This window comes from Pteropus alecto, unplaced genomic scaffold (genome assembly GCF_000325575.1).
Source record: "Pteropus alecto unplaced genomic scaffold, ASM32557v1 scaffold21, whole genome shotgun sequence".
NCBI lineage: Eukaryota > Metazoa > Chordata > Mammalia > Chiroptera > Pteropodidae > Pteropus > Pteropus alecto.
Window position 1 is genome coordinate 7748108 of NW_006436282.1, and position 18286 is coordinate 7766393.

Genomic DNA, 18286 nt, shown 5'->3' on the forward strand with positions numbered 1-18286 from the left:
GAAAAATGAAAGAGAACATACTTGAGAAGATGACCTGAAGCAACTCTTGCTCATCTTCAGAAATTAAAGGGCACAGATTTGGTAGATTTTAGAATAAGACTAAAGCTGTGATTATTTAGAACTTCAGATGAATACTAAATAAATGTGGAACACTTATTTGAGACTTTGGTTTACTGTTCCTGCATTATGATCAATTAAAAGTGCTTCCTCTGAAATAGAGAGATTATATATCCTCTTAGATTTTGAAATATTTAAAAACTCACCAAGCTAGATAAATCATGGAGACAATAAAGATGAGCAATACAAATGCCCCAGCTGCTACACCATAAACCCAGGTCTTTAATCTTCCATCTAAGAAGAATGGATATTAATCATTAATTTATATTAGTCTAGTATACAAATGACAGTCTTTAACTATGACCAATGACCAGTCACATATGACCAAGTCCTTTCAAAACTGAAAATGAATTATTGCTTAGGCACAATTAATAATTAATGCAAAGCTGCTATTATGAGTTAGATGGTCCTTCATTAAAGATAAATTATCAATAAAAATTGAATGGAAAAGTAATAAATATTTTCAATTCAAGTTCATATTTTGAGTTAATGTGTCTAAATTTCTGCTGCTTCTTATCTGAATTTTACTCCAAATCCAGTATATGTATAATGCTATATAAACATTTTCTTCTGATTTTCATTCTATTTTGAGAATAGCAATTATGAGAAAAGGAGAAAAATAGAGCAATTTCAAGGAAGTAAGAAAGTCCTACAGCTTAAAAGTTGATGCAGACAGGTGTTTGAATATGAACATTGTCAGTTTAACATTTTTTCCCAGATGAACTAAAAGTGAATATATTTAATATTTTTGGGGGAATTAGTAATCTTTTATCTAGTTTATAGTTATAATAGGCTTTAAAGTTGATTTGACAATATCATTTGTAACGATAACCAAGTTTGGTTGACATATGAAAGGATCTCTAAATAACTTTTTTCTATCTTTTCTATTACAGTTAAACTTTATGTTATGCCACTTCACTTTTACGAAAGACCTACATTAGTAGCAGTTTCACTAGCTGAGAGAAATCCGAGGAGGATTTTCTCTTTTATGAAAAAAGGGCAAAGAGAAAAAATAGGGTTCAGCGTTTGTTTTGCAGTCACCTGTTACAGAGGCAGCGTGCGCTCCAGGCTCAGAAAGCTGTAAGGGTGTTATGTGTAGTGTAAAACTTGACATTATTAAGCATACTTGGTATAAATAGGAAGGTTATTTTTTAGACCTGGGACCACTTAAAATTTTTTCCATAGTAATGATAACCGCTTCTTGACTTTATGCCATTTCCACTTATGAAAGGTTTCATAGGAATGCTCCACTTTTGGTTAGCAGGGAAAATCTATATATGAAATCAGATAGGACAGAGACTTTTCTAATATGATTTTCTGGTCTCATTCTCTTTGAACTTCTTAGTTTTATATTCTGAATAAATTTCAAAAAGAAGACATTATTAATGACTTTGCTAACTTAAATTTGGTTCGCACATCAACATATTTTCTGTTGTATATGTGCAAATGTATGATCATAGCATTAAATTATAGATTGGGCAAGTTGACCCCATAGAGACTCTGGTTTATTCAATACTGAAATGGCACCAAGAGTAAATCAGCTCTGTGAAATTTTTGTTCTGGATCAATTTAGGAGTTCATTTGCTGGATAAAAATTAATATTTTAAATGTCTTTTCTTTTTGATTCTAAAGATTAAAAAGAATTAAGCCTGAGTTTAAAATCAAAAGAGTTGTTCTACTGCTGGGTTTACCTGTCCTGAGAGTTCCTCAACAATTCTTTTAGTTTTTCAAAAACCAAGAAAAGGGTCTAAACATATTTTTAGAACAGATGCCTTTTTAATATATTAAAATATTCACTTTAGGTAAACCGTATATTACATTTAAAATGACAATAACAATATTCTCTCTTTTTAAAAACCAGTTTTGATGTGAGGAGATCTGCTTGGATTCTTAGTCAAGGTCAAGATTGGTAATGAACATTTGCTGGTCCTCTGTCTTGAACACTAGAAGAAGAGTTGCCCATGTTTACACAGTCAGGTCAACTTTGCAAAATAAAATGTATTTTCAACTAAAACTTAATCAAGGCAGGGAAAACATGGTTAAATATGAATCACCCCAATAATGAAAATACTTAAAAAAAAATCCCAATAGTGATTTTCCAATAAGGGAAAGTGTTTTGACTTAATGCATTAAATATAGAGATGTGTTAGCTATATAAATTTCTTCCTTCCTTTCTCATGTTTATAATGGAGTTATAAAGTAGTCCATGCTCAGCTTTGCCTGGAAATTTCCTTTGACCATGAACTAGTAATCCCTCTTGGTGTGAGAAAAAAATAGTATGGTATTAGCTACCATATTATGCTCATAGCACATTTTAACCATGAGCTTATTTCTAGGGATAAGTGTATAGTTGAATCCAACTGGAGAGAGAAAGTGTGCAGATTAGAAATCACATTTCATCAAGCCTTCAAGGTTTTATCTGTATTGGCATCAAGTCAGTCCATTGTTGGACGCATTGAGAGCTGTCTAATATGACAAGGGTCTGGTCACTGTCTAAGTTCAGATCATTCCATTTAGACAGGAAGGCTCCATCCCTCTCCCTATCTATCTGGTGCTGGAATAGATTCTGAGATTTTGAGTATGCCAACTCTAAGGGCTGACAGAAATTGGTCTGAACTACCAAGTGTCCCCTAACACAGCACTGCATTACTGATGTTCCTATTTTAGGTTCAAAGTATTACTACTCTGTGGTCAAATGAAAAATTCTTGAATGTATTTATAGTTTTATTCGTTCCACTACTGAATGATAACATAATTTTTTTCCTATTTAATATTTTCATTGTTAGATCTCTTTGCTCAGTGTGAAAATAATTATACTTGTGAATTTAGGTCTGAGATTGAATAACTAATATCAATCCTAATATTTTTTTTCTCAGAAGAAAGTAATTTCATTTCTCTGAACTTTGAGCATGAGTGCTTTTTTTTTTTATAACAATAGTAAAAATTTTATAAGATTATATGGCAGAATCAGAAGAAATAAATTTTGGTGAAATAATAAATAGCTCATATGAAAATGCTTGCTCATCTTTTAATTCTTGGCATTGGTTAATTATATAACTAAAGAATTCTACATCAACACTGATGAGTCACTTCACCTGGCCCAAATGGCTGTAGAAACCAGGTCCTTCCCCTTCCTGTTGCGTTACTGGAGGGTTGTGTCGGATGTACTGCCCGACTGGTTTTCACATCTCCTTTTTTGTCCTCCATGGTGGGTATCACCACCACAGGGATCAGTGTGCATTGCTCAAGAGTACCATTAGAAGACAGAACTTCAGTGTACCCTTCTTCACAACTGCATGTCCTCATCTGCAGAAGAACAAAATGATTTCGACTGTGCATACAAGGGGATCTTTGAAAGCATAACAGACTTGACTTGAAAAGAAGCTTCAAAGAAACCTTGTTTTGGGAATTTTACTACATGCAATTTCTGTCTTCATTGCATAAAAAAAGAATACATTTTTTGTATGATACGCAAACTTATTTTAACATTAGAAACAAATGCATTCTGAATTGTTTATACTGATAAAAAGGGAGTTCCAAAAATAGAATTTTTATTCCTCAAGACATGCTTTCTTTTAAGGAAAATAGATTGCACAAGAGACAGTGGGGTGACAAAAGATGATGCTGGTTTGTCTATCCCAATGAATTCACACATACCTCGCTACAGTACGAATGGGGCTGACTACACCGTGGGTGACAAGACCTGTCAGCATCAGGCTGGCGTACTACCAAGCAGCCCCCTGCAGAACAGAAAATCATGTTTTGACAAGTAGTATCTCTTGCAATAATAAAAATATAGTTACAGGCTCATCTTTGAATCCCGAACCACTGTGGGAATTCCATAGATTTTTCTGAGGGCAGTTGACTGTGAAATATTTGGTTAACCTTGACCAGAGAAGACAGCACAGTGCCTGGCACTTAGCAGGTGCTCCTTAAGCACTTGTTGAACAGAGGATGTTATAGTTGCTACTTTGAAAACACTGATTGCACACAAGCTATTTCTGTCATTGTTCTTGAGGCCAAGTCCAGCATTAAAAAGCACATTTAATTTTCTTTTAAAATTAAAATTCTTTCTTGGCTATTCAAAGACACAGTTTGCATATACCTTGAGATGTCTCTTTAATTTATGACTACCACATAAATGCATTTTTATAATGTATTTTTTTTGAGAAAATCACTATTCCTGCTAATTCAGGATATTTTGGGGTATAGGAAAGAAAACAAATGTAGCTTCTAAGTAGTGTGCTTACACTATAGATTTAACTTGACATTGCCATTCTCTATCCTTTCTCTTTTTCCTCTTTTCCAGTATAGTATTAAGTGTTCCTAAATTATTATAAGTGAGGTTTAAGATGAGAATAGATATTGTAAAGAAACAATATTAGTGATGTGAAAGAAACTCATAGTTTCAAACCATTTTTGCTCGGTTTAACAGAATTTTAGCAAAGCAAAAGTTTTCCTTTATTTATGGAATTGATGATCCTTTGAAATTTATCAAATGTGACTATCATTAATTTCTTGCCTTATCTCTCAATATTATAAAAAAGTAGTTATAGAAAACATGTTATGGAAAGCAGTTAGTCATTGCAAGGTAGTTGCAGTTAAATGGCCATTCTGAAGTTATTATCATTAAACGTGAAAAAAAAGAAAACAACATCTTGAGTTTCTTATAAGGATAACTATACATAAAATTAAAGCATCAATCAAGGTAGGTAATATACTTTACATGCTTGTCTATTTCTCATAAAGAAGAATGCATATAAAGTTTATCACAAATAATTTACACATTAGCTTTTTGGTATCAAACAGTATTAGAAAGAAATAAATATATTGGATACTATACTGCATTAAAAAGATATTGAAAATATGATTTCTACAGGTAAGTCTTTTAAAATTTGACTTACCTTTGCATTGGTATAATTTCAGTGAGAAAAGTGATTTAACATGTAGAAGAAAAGCCAGACAAATATTATTTGCATTCACATTTGGAAAAAAAAAATTGAAAACTAATAGGATTCTGTGGGGAAGCTGTAAAATTTTCTTTGATTAGTTTGAAGAAGAATGAAAACATTCATTTTTCACTCCTGAGTTCAGTATTCCACCTCTATAATGCCGTCGGGTTCAGAATGTCTATATTTTTCTCCCTCAGCTCTTTTTTCCCCCTGTGTCTTTTAGAGTGGTGTGGTTGGAACAGATTTTTCTCCCAGAAAGTAATTCCGTGAGAAAGCAAAGGCTTTCCTGGAAGGTTTCTCGTTTTTATTATCTATGTGTCCACTGGGAGTTGCTATTATCAAGGGTTTCTTGATTTCTCATGTATAAAATCTTAACAAGAATACAATTTGACAACCTGCTTCAGCTTTCATAGGTAGGAAATAAGTAATTAGGTTTCAGTAAATCCAGGTAATTTAAAATTCAATATAAAAATTGATGCTTTCCAAAAAGCATATTGATTTCTGCTCCTGTTATCTTACTGTATATATTACAGCTAAATTTATAAATGGACATACTCAGAGGCACCCAACTGCACATTACTTTTTCTCCCTGCCAGAGGGCCAAAACAATGACAGCAAGTCAGCAGGGCTCCCTGAACAATTAGTTAACTGTCAGTATGCATGCTAGTGCTATGCTATGGCGATTCCTGCAAATTAGATCTGTAAAAGCAAATTGTTTAAGAAGAGACATTAGATCTTTGGGTCCATGTGCTTGAGGTTGAGGTTCTGGTTCTGACCTTGGTTTCCTTCTAGGAAATTTGCAGAATGGTACTCCTCACTAAATATTTGGAGCCACATTTCTTCCCTTCTCAAAGAAATCTTTGGGATCCCTTTCCTTTATTGGGCTCAGATAAGAAAATTTTAGTAATTGCAGATTAGTTCTTTGGGGGTATATGTGGGTATAAAGGACATTCAGAAAAGTTCATTTGAATTTCTTCTTTGGATGTATAACAATTTTTGAGTGGGGACAGAGTAGGAGAGCTGGTCAGATGCTTTGGGCTTGAGATTTACCAATAAGTCTTCTCTATTAATTAATCAAAAACTATTAATCATAGATTTCTGAATTCAAGCAAGATATTTGGATTTGTATAATCATATTTCCTTGGTAATATTTTTGGTCTGCATCTGTACTGCCGTTAAGGTACAGAAACATATAGTCAACAAAACATTGATTATTTTTAGCATATAGTAAGCTATTAATGTAAAATTTCTAGGAAAAACAATCTGAGAATTATTTACTTATAATAATCATTTGTTAGAGTAATTTAATGTCTTAATTAAGTAAATTCTAGTAGCAACATCTAAAATGTCTGGGTGAGGGAAAATTTAATTGAAACATTAAAAAATAAAATAATTTGTCATTGGTCACCAGACAGGTATACAGCTCAGGTGTCCTAAATCCAACCATGTGTTGAATACTGAAAGAATATCTTTGTTTCCTTAGTGTTTTTAAATGTATTATGCGTATGTTACAGGAAGACTTTCAGAGAACAGAGAGAGATTGGAAGTTTACCTGTTACATTTGTACCATCTGATCTTTGACACCAGACTGTTCGGGAAGAGCCTTTCCAAGCACTAGCCATCCATTTATACTCATAACACTGTCCATCTGTATGGGCACAATAAACATTAACAGAGCACTCTGTTGTCCAGAAAGACAATCATGGGATAGAGTATTAATAAAATATTTATGAACAATTGAAAGTGATAAGAAGTCCATCTCAAATGATTTGAATATCAATTTATTGTCCTGAAGTTGCCATATAAATGTTACAAAATTCCAGATATATACCTAAATCTTAACTCACTTTCTATACCTATTGTCATACCATTTGATGTGAGCCTGGATTTTTAATGTAATTTTATGTTTTATTAAAGTATTATGAAACTGAACATATAGACAGGATGGAGAATAACTAAAAATATATATTCAATTATCCATCATGCTATTTTAACAAATATTACCATGTAGTAATTTTTGCTTTAGTTTTCTTTTCCTTGTTGATGAGTAAGAAATAGATAAATTTGATGTCCTATTATATTCCTTTTGATCTGATCTCTCTCCATCTCTATCCAGCAATCCCTACTATTCTGGAGTAAATATATGCATTTCCGTGACCTTTTTTATTCCTTTCATATATAGATATTATACATATAAATATACATATCTATAAATATTATATAGCATTTTTAGTCAGTCTTAAAATTAAAAACGTATCATACTACGAATCATTCTAAAACTTAATAGTCAGCATTACAGATGAAATATTCTTATGTGATTTTAATGCAGATATAGTCAATTTATTTTAAGTGCTATATGGAATTCCATGGTACTAATTGCTACAATTTATTTAGCTATTTCCTTTAAGGGTGGAGTTTTAGGTTGTTTTCAATTTTTGCTCTTACAACAAAGCCTCAGTGGTCAGCTTTGTGACAGCCTCCTGTTGCTTCCTTCAGGTACATATCTAGAAGAGGAATTTCTGGGTATCACGGTAGGGATAGCTAAAACTTTACTATATAGAGAACATTTTTTCCCCCTAAAAGGCAACCGTTTACATATGCACCAGCAGTGAATAAGGGTTACCACTGCTCTAAACCCTCATGAACATGTGTAACTGCCAGACTGTCAGTCTTGTGGGTATGGAAAGCTACCTTGTCATTTTAAATTGCAGCTTTTTGATTACTAAAGCTATTAAATGGAACAAAAATGTTTTAGGGGCATTTAGATTTCCTCTTATATGAAGTGCTTACATATATCTTCTGGCCTTTTTTCCTACTGAAATATATACCTTTTCTTATTGAATGGTAGGAATGTTTTATTCTAGGTTAGCAATTCTCAAAGTATGGTCCAGGGTCCACAGGAGATTTTGACATTCTTTCAGAGTGTGTGTTTGTAACATCTGTGTAAGATTGTATTTCCTTCGTATACATAAACTAAACTAAAACTGTAATGGATTGAATGCAGAAGCAGATAAATTCAGCTGTCTTCCTTTAAGCCAGATATGATAGAGATTTGAAAAAGAATAAAACGAGACCATGTTTGTCATTAAAGTTATTGTCTTTTGTTTCTGAAAATAGTTATTTTTCAGGAAATATATTATTTAGAGTAACATACAATTAGTTTATGATTATTTTAAATAAATTAACATTTAAAAATTTATTAGTTTTCATTTTTAATTTAAAATTTTATATAACTCACAAAAAGAAAGCAGTTTGGGGTCCTCAACAATTTTGAGTATAAAATTGTCTTGGACTGAAATGTTTTAGAATTTTTGTTCTAGACACTAATCCTTTGAAATTAATTGACTTCCCAAGTACCATTTCTAGGCCTGCTGCTTTTCCAATAATCTTATTTCTGATCTATTTTACTGTGTAAAAGATTTAAATTTTAATTTAAACATATTTTTAATCTTTTCCATTTTTGTTTGTGCTTTTGGTGTTGTCTTGGGGAGGTTTTCCTCACCTTTTTTCCCCCTCAACTTTGTTTTACTTCTCAAGATTTCACATAAATGGGAGTTGTCTTTTTCTTAAAATTTTGGTAAAACTTGTAATTAAAACTATTTAGGTTTTAGCTTGTGTGCTTGTGTGAGTACCTATTTGATAGATTTGAGTTTTTAATAGTTATATAATCCGTAGTTCAGCTTCTTTATTACTCTTGGTAAATGATAACATTCTAAATTATCTTCAAGTTTTTACATTTATTAGCAAAATTTACTCAGAAAATATTTTTTCTAAAAGTTATTCTATTTGTAGTAGTATTGATTTTGTTCTTAATTTTTCTTCATTGATTTTGCTATGAAGTGGTCTATTTTGTTAGTTTGGTCAGAAAAACAAGCTACTGATTTTGTTGATTGTCTTGTTTCTTTGTTTTTTATCTCTTTGAATTTGTATTTATCTGTATTGATTATATACTATTTCTTTTTTCTTTTTTCTTTTTAAATTGAGTCGAAAGCTTAGCTCATTTTAAACTCTTCTCCTTCCTATATAAGCATCTAAGGCTTTAAATTCTCTTTCTTTGTTTTTTATCTCCTTGAATTTGTATTTATCTTTATTGATTATATACTATTTCTTTTTTCTTTTTAAATTGAGTTGAAAGCTTAGCTCATTTTAAACTCTTTTCCTTCCTATATAAGCATCTAAGGCTTTAAATTCTCTTCTAAGTACTACATAACATTTGATATGTAAGTCTCTACAAGTGTGGTTTTCAGTTTTTACTTCTATGTGTGCTTAGGGGATTTCCTTTCAACTATAATGTTATTGGTGTCTAATTTTATTTCATTTTCATTTTAGGGTTAACAATTCTCTTTCTTTCCTTGAAAATTATTCAATTATTGTAACCCCTGACCTTTCTCTACTTCTTTACCTATGCTGTTCCAGGACATATGGAGTGTTTTATCTGGCTGGTAAGTTTGGGAAGATTTAGTTGACAAGGTAGAGAAATCTACCTATTTCTTGGATTAAGTTATCTAGACCACTGGCTCTCATTTTAAGCATTCTTGTCTAACTTTTAAGCTTTTTCCTCCAACTTTTCATTAATTAGCATGATATTTAGGTTCCTATGCTATTATGTGTCATACTCCTTTTTTTTCCCCGAACACAAGCAGTAAGAAGGTTGTTTGCTGTGCCCTACGTTGTTCACTAGATGACAATTCTTCTGTTTTTATTTATACTTTTTTAAAATAGTGTTCCCAAACTAATACTCTTTGGTTCTTAAAAATGTCATGCATTGCTTGTATTTGTTGCATGGCTCTATAAGTGTGGACACACATGCACATGCGCACACACACACACACATATATATTTATAGATAGATATATAAATATGTATGTTCAAATAGGCTCTATGTCAGATTTAGAGTAATTCTTACCAATACTTTATCAGTTTATGAAAATTTAATAAAATCTCTCATTTTACTGTAGATTTGTAATTTTTATTTGATTAATTCTTTTGATTCAGATAAACTGAGGATATTGTTAGATTCAAATATGATCAGGATTGTTACAAATAACATGCTCCTAAATGCCTCAGCTTTCTTTAGGTCATAAAACTGGGAAACATTTTCACAATATTTCATATCTAATTTATGAAGAGTGACAAAATTTTTCTTCCTTTAAATTTTTAAAATTCAGGATGATACCCTGAATTCAACTCTCAGCCTGAAGTGAGATCTTGGCAAATTTGCTTCTTTAATAGAAAATTTTATATCTTGTGCTTTTGCTTATCAACAAAATTAAAATGAGTAGATTTTATGAATTGTAGCACTTACCATCACATGATTTTGTTTCTAACATCTGCTCTGGACACAGATGTTGATTCTCTAGTTCTTGTATAATTACCGCTCTAGAACGGACCTGTATTCCACCAAAGCCTAGGTCTTCACCATTCACACAGGTCAGCTGACACAGGCTCCATGAAGACCAGTCCTTTAAATAACAGTCACCTGCAAAACACAGGTGTATAGTTTATACCCACACCTGCAAAGAATAGCAAGCCAGATAGTCATTTTATTTTTAACCCTATGGGCAATGTCCATAAGTATGCCGGTCATACATGGTATTTGTAAGAATTAGCCAAATATTTAATATTTGCAAGGTTGTATGTAGCTTTATAAGTCTGTATTAATATTGTTATTTTCTGAGTAGATGTTACTGGTATAGACTATGTGTTGCTTAATGATATCAAACATAAACTGTCGCTTGAAGAAGTTTGTCCATTATAATTGTCTTCTCTTAAGAGACAACAGGTACTTGATTGAAACCTACTACCACTCTTGTCATTATCATTGTATAGAGATTTATTAAGTACTTGGTACTAGTCAAAAGAAATCTAAATATACATTAAACTTATCTTCTAGGTATTTGTAATTTCAAAAGAGCTTGAGGTCCAAGTCTGAGAAAGGTGGTATTTATACTTTATTCCTGTTTCTTCCCAGAGTTGTGAAGGTGAGACAGCCAGTTGAGTAGCTGGAATAGTGACAATAATATACGCCATTTCCTCTGATCTACATCTTCAGTCAACTGTCTCTTTTTTGTCAATTATTGATTGAAGAATATGCATGGAAAATGATCACATAAATGCACAAATAATTGAGTTTTCACAACCTGATTATATACCCATGTAACCAACATCTAAATCAAACAAACTCATAGCATTCTCAGAATTTTAGAAACCCCCCTCTCACTATAAATGGAATCATACCACATGTAGTTTTTGTTAAGTCTGGCTTCTTTTACTCATTTATGTTTGTTTGTGAGATCCATCATGTATGCATGTAGTTCTAATTTGTTTACTCTTATTGTTGTATTTACTCTCATTGTATGAATTACCACAATTTAGATATCCACTTTAGTATCGATGGGCCTGTGGAGAGTTCTAAGTTTTTCCTATTATAAATACTACTGTTATAAACATTTTAGTATAAATCCTTTAGTGAGCATTATATATATATATATATCAATTGGATATATACCTAGGAGTGGAATTGCTGGATCATATGTGTTATGTATTCGATATCAACATCTTCAACCATTTTGAGAACAAGTAGGATTTAATGAAATACACCTTTCCCATACATATATCCATTCTTCAGGACTGACTGCCTGGTTATACTGTTCAGAGGATACAGTAAATTATGATAGATAAATCCACAGGGGTTCTTATTACTTTAATTATTCCAGCCATATCACATGAATAATTCATATTGCCTTATATTATGCTGAAGTTGTCTAATATTAGCACAAGGTTGCTTGAATATGTGATTCATGAAAAAACTTCTTATGTCATGATTAAGAATTCCTACAAAGACATGAATTATTGACTAACAGATACATATACAATAGTAAAATGGAGTGATTTTTGTGGACTTTTATTATAGTATGTCATTAATACACTATCTAATGTCATCCTGAAGTACAGAAAATTCTCATAAATTTTGGAAATGTTAAGGAAAAAGAAACTAGTAAGAATTTTTAAGTAGTTTAAAAATATTTAGAAACATCTCTGTCCCCTATGAAATAGATTTCCTTGGGTTACTCAATTTTTAATTGTATAGGAGAAACTATTAAAATTTAAATTTAAAAATTCCTGTCAATATGAACGTAATATAATTTTGCCTCAGTGATTACAAACTACATGGAAATAAAACAAATCTTTTATCTCTGTGCTTATATCACTTGACATAGTGATTTTATAACAACTCAATAAATCTTTTACTGGTAATCTGTGAATTATATAATAACAACCCCCAAATAATCCATGTCAGGCTTCAAAGAATTAAAACAGTAAATGAAAGTGAGGATTGCCTTGTATATAATATACTTTTATATTTTTACCATATAAACCATCGTAATAGTAAAACTACACTATGCCTGTCAAAGACATGACGATTAAGTGTATGAAATGCATTCTGTACTTCAGTATTTACTTTAAAGTTTATAAGTTCATATATTGCTAGTTTTAAAACCCATCATTGGAGAAAACTATCAAGAGACGAACTGAAATAAATAAAACTGTAATTTATAAAAGAGCATCCTCCTCCTGGAGTTGTAATTACTTTAATTAGCAAGGTGTGTTTCCCTGTTCTATGTTATTTGGCATCTTGCAGTTTTCCTTCCCTTCACTTACCACAAATTTTAATCTTATGTTTATTTATGTCACTAATAGATAGCAAATGTCACTTCCATTAGAAGGTAAACTCTATGAAGACACGGTGTGTTAGTCTCCTACTGTATCTCCAACCTTGAGCCCAGTGTCTAGGCTGCAATAACACTTGATAAATAATCAAACAGGTGTCTGACTGTGCTGCAGGAAGCATAATGAAAACAAGTAGAGAGACTCCACTATAAAGCATATATCAATGCCTGGCAAGGATTCCAGCTTTGTTCAGTGTTGTGGGAGTCGTCATAGTGATCCTATTATTGACACAGGAAATTTGTTTTGGAATAGGGAGGTCTTCTGACTTTTAGCTTTGGTCAGCTTTTGTTGACAATATGGCTGTTCAATACATCAAAGCCCCAAGGTTCAGTCACTGGCCTGTCCAGAGCTCTTACCTGCTGCCACAGCCTCAACCTCAGTCTGCTGTGAAGGAAAATTATTTTATTAAATTGGATTGTGTATGACATCTGGACTGAAATCAGGCTAGTTTAGGGGTAAGTAATGGAATAGGGTAATTGCTGGATCAGAAAAGGATATTATTGGCAGATGTGGGAATGTCTAAGAAGTAACACTTTGCCTAGGCCCAGAAAGTCAGATGAAGATAAACATTATTTTTTAACCTTAAATAGATAAAAAATAATTAATGTGTGCAAAAACTGTTATTATAGCTGAATATACACAGTGAGGAATGCCCTCAAAATTTAACATACAGTTCAAAGTTTTAGGGGTTATTTTACTTACTGCTGTTCAATTCATTCAGTTTATCTTAATAAAAAAATATAGAAACTATCACTATTATCACTTCAAATAATTTACTTACTAAAGAATAAATAAGCTGATGAATGACTGAATGGGTAACCCATGTTGTCAGCTTTTCTAGTTTTTAGGGTCTCAACCCCATTTAAATTAAAATACGTATATATGTAATCTATCCATTTTTAAAATTTTCTTGTCATATTCTTTTTATACATAAAGTCTATTTTATGCCAAATTGCTATTTGTTTCGCAAATCCTCATTTTTATATTTTTGAGATCCTATTCAAACTAACACATTTCTTAAACATACATTTTTTTCTTATAATTATAAGCAAATTGGGAGAATAAGAATTTTCCATTTGAGCATAAAATATAGGTAATTCACTTCCAATTTTGTTCTTTTCTAATCCACTAATAAACTGTTGCCCCATATCTTTCTCAAGGCCTTATGCACATACTTGACATTGAGCTTGTTTTGACCTATCTACCCTAAAGTTCTCTGCATCAAGCCCGAAATCCTAAATAATAGCTTATCACTGTTTGGCAATTAGTTTTTGATATACATTTGCTTTCCACATTTGACTGCATGCATCCCTTCTGTCCAACATTGCATCAAAATTTCTTTCAATGTTTTGTAATATTATTTTATTGACTCTTGAAAGATAATTTAGGTGGGGATAGAATTTTAGGTTGATGATTATTTTCCATCACATTTCAAATACAATCATGCGTTGCATAACGATGGTTTGGTCAACGACGGACCGCATACGACGGTGGTCCCATAAGATTATAATGGAGCTGAATTTCCTGTACGAAATGGAAGGATATATGGTTCAGGAGAAATTTTTTTTTTTCTCTGATGGGAGCAATGTCTGTGGGCCTTGCCAATATATTCCCTTTCACTCACAGCACCTTAATTTTGAGTACACAGATTACATCCCAATTAGCCAGCCACTGACCTGTTTCATCACAGAGGAGTCTGTCCTCTTAGCATCACATATTCAAAGGGCACTACGGCCCTCCCAGATCTAGCTGTAAGTTCTTTGTTGAGGACCTAAGATCCTGTACCAGGACGCAGGTCCACAGGAGCTACCTTTTAATAAGTGTTAAGTGCCATTGCTACTTTAGAAAAAACTTTCTGTGGTAGTGTGGAGCCAGCTTGTCCCTCTGCTTTGGAAATATTTTTAAGTTGTAATGATGTAAAGCATAGTAAGTTTTATTTCTTCCATCATTTCAATGCCGGAGATCACCCCTTGTGTCAGGGTCAATGGAACAAAGAACATATTTTCAGAGTCAAAATATTGAGTCTTCAGTTCTATTGAGTCTTCAGTTCTCTCTATGTTAAGCGTTCTCTTTTTTTTTATACCATAAAGTTACTTAATCTGACCACTGCTCCAACATGCTATAGCCAAAACCACATGGCCATGATAAAACTCTATGATCCTTTATCTCATTTTGATTTCTATTCCCACTGATCCTCAGGCCACTTTTCACTCCCTCCTCATAGTCACTATTATGGTGACCTATACTTCGCCAAGCCAGTTTCTCTTCGATATTTCAAATCAATGAAGACCACATCCTTGTTCATGGAGCAGCACTGACCGCTTCAATATTCTATACCCAACCCTGTCAGAAGGAAGAAGTGGAAGGGCTTGTTGTACAGTGTTTATAAAGTCTACAGTCATGTCCTAAGACCTGCACATTCACTCGCTGGCTCGCCCAGAGCAAATTCTCATCCTGCAAGCTCCATTCATAGGAAGTGCACTATATAGGTGTACCATTTTAAATCTTTTATACTGTATTTTTACTATTATCTTTTCTACCTTTACCTATGTTTACAAATACTTACCATTGTGTTACAATTTCCTACCGTAACATGTTATACAGGTTTGTAGCCTAGAAGCAATAGGCTATACCATAGCCTAGGTGTAGAGTAGGCTATACCACCTAGGTTGCATAAGTAGACTCTATGATATTCACCCAATGAAATCTAACAACACATTTATCAGAACATATTGATGCACAACTATATATTCTATTTTCTTTTGTCTTTCATTGTAATTGAGAAGAATTCTGCTGTAATTCTATTTTGTCTTCCAAAAGCAGGTAATCTGTTTTTTTCTTTCTAAATGCTTTAATAATTCTCTATTTTTCTACATTTTCTGTTTTAACTTCAGTGTATCCAGATATAACTTTGTTGCTGATTCTACCCAGGATCCAGGTTAAGCTTTCATTATAAGGGCTTAAATTTTTCTTTAGCTATTATGTTCTTAAATGCTGCCTCTCTCTTATTTTCTTCTCTTTCCTTCTAGAAATTCTAAATAGATACATGTTCTATCCTTATTTTCTCAACTTTTCTTTCACACTTTCCCTGTCAAGCATAAGCCTAAGGCCTTAATTGGCATTCCTTACAGATGTTAAAACTTCAGCGGGATGTGTGTCAACAGCGGCCACCGACTTCACTCCTACCTGACAGTCAGGAGGCAGTATCCCCCATTTGCCCACACTACAGCATCTAGCTGTTGGCACAGATATTACTGAATAAGAGGAGTGCTGTCATTCCTTAACTTAGATTACATATACAACCTCTTCTCAACCCTGGTCTTGGTAAGAAATATGAATTCTGTTTTGCTGTTTTTACCTGGGCAAGGCTGAGTGCAGGTTTCCTCTAGGACCATTTTTTTATTACCATCTATAATGGGTTCAACATCAGTACAGAATTCTTCATCCACCACTTTACTGAAATCATCAGCTGACCCATCACTCACTATACAAGAAATGTTTCTTGTTCTGGTCCCTTCTCCACACTGGGCATCCTGGAATGAAGAAAGAAATAACTAATTAGGAAAAGAAAAATAATTCATTAGTGGGCTCATCAATTACAGTCATCTCTGCACCGCTGATTTTGATTTATGAGTGGTTAAAGAAGCATTTGAAACCCTAGGGAAGAAGTCCTACAGGGCACTAGCTATAAAACATACAATGAACAATTTATTTGTTCTCTAGCCAAAGACAGGCAAATAAATTTTCATTAAAATGAATCAGTCTCCAAATGATTTTAAAAATACAGGACAGGGAGTGCTTGTTATCAAACTAATTAAACAGTTATGAAATGGCAAGTCACCTAATATCTTTACACATGCTGTGTGTAAGCCCGAAAAATAATTTTGAAACGAAGTCTCTGCAGGTAAAAAATTCACATTTCCATACAACTTCTTGAGATTCAATACCTGTACTTGGCATGGGGACCACTGGCCATATTGCCACCGATAACAGGGCTTTACTGGGCAAGGCTTGGACTGTTCCATCAGGGTAGGACACGGTCTTCCATCACCCTGAAAGGGCTGGGTAACTGTTCGTCTTCGGATCATTTTTCCTTTAAGACATACAAAGTGATGCAGCTTTAGTGATACATTATAGCTGTGCAAGCATACATCTTATTGGGAGAAGGCATCACAGACATTTCTCCTGAGGAGATTCTAGAAACAAACATGTACATGTCTCAGATGTTTTGGAAAGAAAGACAGCCTGATTCAACCTTACTGGAGATTATTTTATATGACTCAAAGCAAGAGGGACATTTTATTTCATATCCTTTGACCAATAGCCTAATGCTAATTAAGGTACAACTAACCTGTGAGGCCACATGTTTGAGAACATTCTGACCAAGGAGACCACTCAGAAAGCTGACAGTTCACAGGGCATTCCACCATGCAGGATGTGTTCATCTGCCAGTTCTTCTCCAGGCTAAGCTGAAAGGATAGAGGTAAATCTGTTTGTACCGACATGAAGGCATGCTTATGAAGTATTGCTGATGGAAGGAGGGAGGGAAAAAGGAAAAGAATGGAATGGAAGTGAGAGGAAAGGAGAGGAAGAATAAACAAGATGCATAATGGAATAAAAGGATATCTGGAGGACAAACACTTAAACTGTTAAAAATATAAAGTGGATCAACCCAGGAGAGTAGGAGCAAATGGCCCAGGATGAATAGAGGAACGTATTTACTTGATATACTTATTTAGTGTCGGATTTTTTAAATTAGCAATGAAAAAAGATTTAATCTCTAAATTATCTGAATGTCCCTTAATGAGGAACAAATAAGTGTAAGCATGATTACTTTCCACTAGTTAAAAACCAAGAATATCATCAATATACAGATCTAAAATTATATCTTTGGGATATATTTATTTTTATATATGAGGTTAAATTGAAAAGCAAAAGGGAAAGATTTTAAAGACAAATTGTCACTCAAAGCTAATGACTTAATGTATTAAAATAGTATAAAACATTAGTTTTTAAGTAAGCTATCTCTCTCAAAAGAAAATCTGAATTACTAGAATTTTTTGGTTATATTTTATGTACATTTTTTAATTACAAAGATATTTTTTCTTCTAAAACTGATCCCAGGAGCTAACTGAGCTATAATTTAATTATTTTAGTTTTAGCCTCTTGTCAGATAATAATGTTGTGCCATTTTATTGGCATTGAGTTCCAATACTTATTTAAGTGTTCTACTTTTAAACTATTGAGATTTAAAACTCTAATATATATGCAAACAGAAAAAGTCTAAGGTACAAAATACCATTAAAATACCAAAATTTAAGAGCATGCTAGGAGAATGTAATTTTGTAAATCCTTGGGATTTTCAAGATCTTTTTTACTTCTGCATGAAGAAGAGGTTTATTATGTCTAATTTATACATCAGAAGATGGCAAAAAATTTTTTTCTAAAATGTTATGTTGTGGTTCAAGTATAGCTCTTGGCTCTAA

At 32.8% G+C, this 18286-nt stretch overlaps 1 protein-coding gene across 1 annotated transcript in view; it reads right to left on the bottom strand.

Moving 5' to 3' along the window:
- The window catches only part of THSD7A (thrombospondin type 1 domain containing 7A), a 353421-nt gene that overhangs the window by 543 nt on the left and 334592 nt on the right, over positions 1-18286 (bottom strand). The window contains 8 exon segments of the mRNA XM_015589436.1: positions 264-351; positions 3213-3423; positions 3775-3857; positions 6622-6717; positions 10375-10548; positions 16159-16333; positions 16748-16893; positions 17152-17269. Of these exon segments, the coding sequence (XP_015444922.1) occupies positions 264-351; positions 3213-3423; positions 3775-3857; positions 6622-6717; positions 10375-10548; positions 16159-16333; positions 16748-16893; positions 17152-17269 (1091 nt within the window).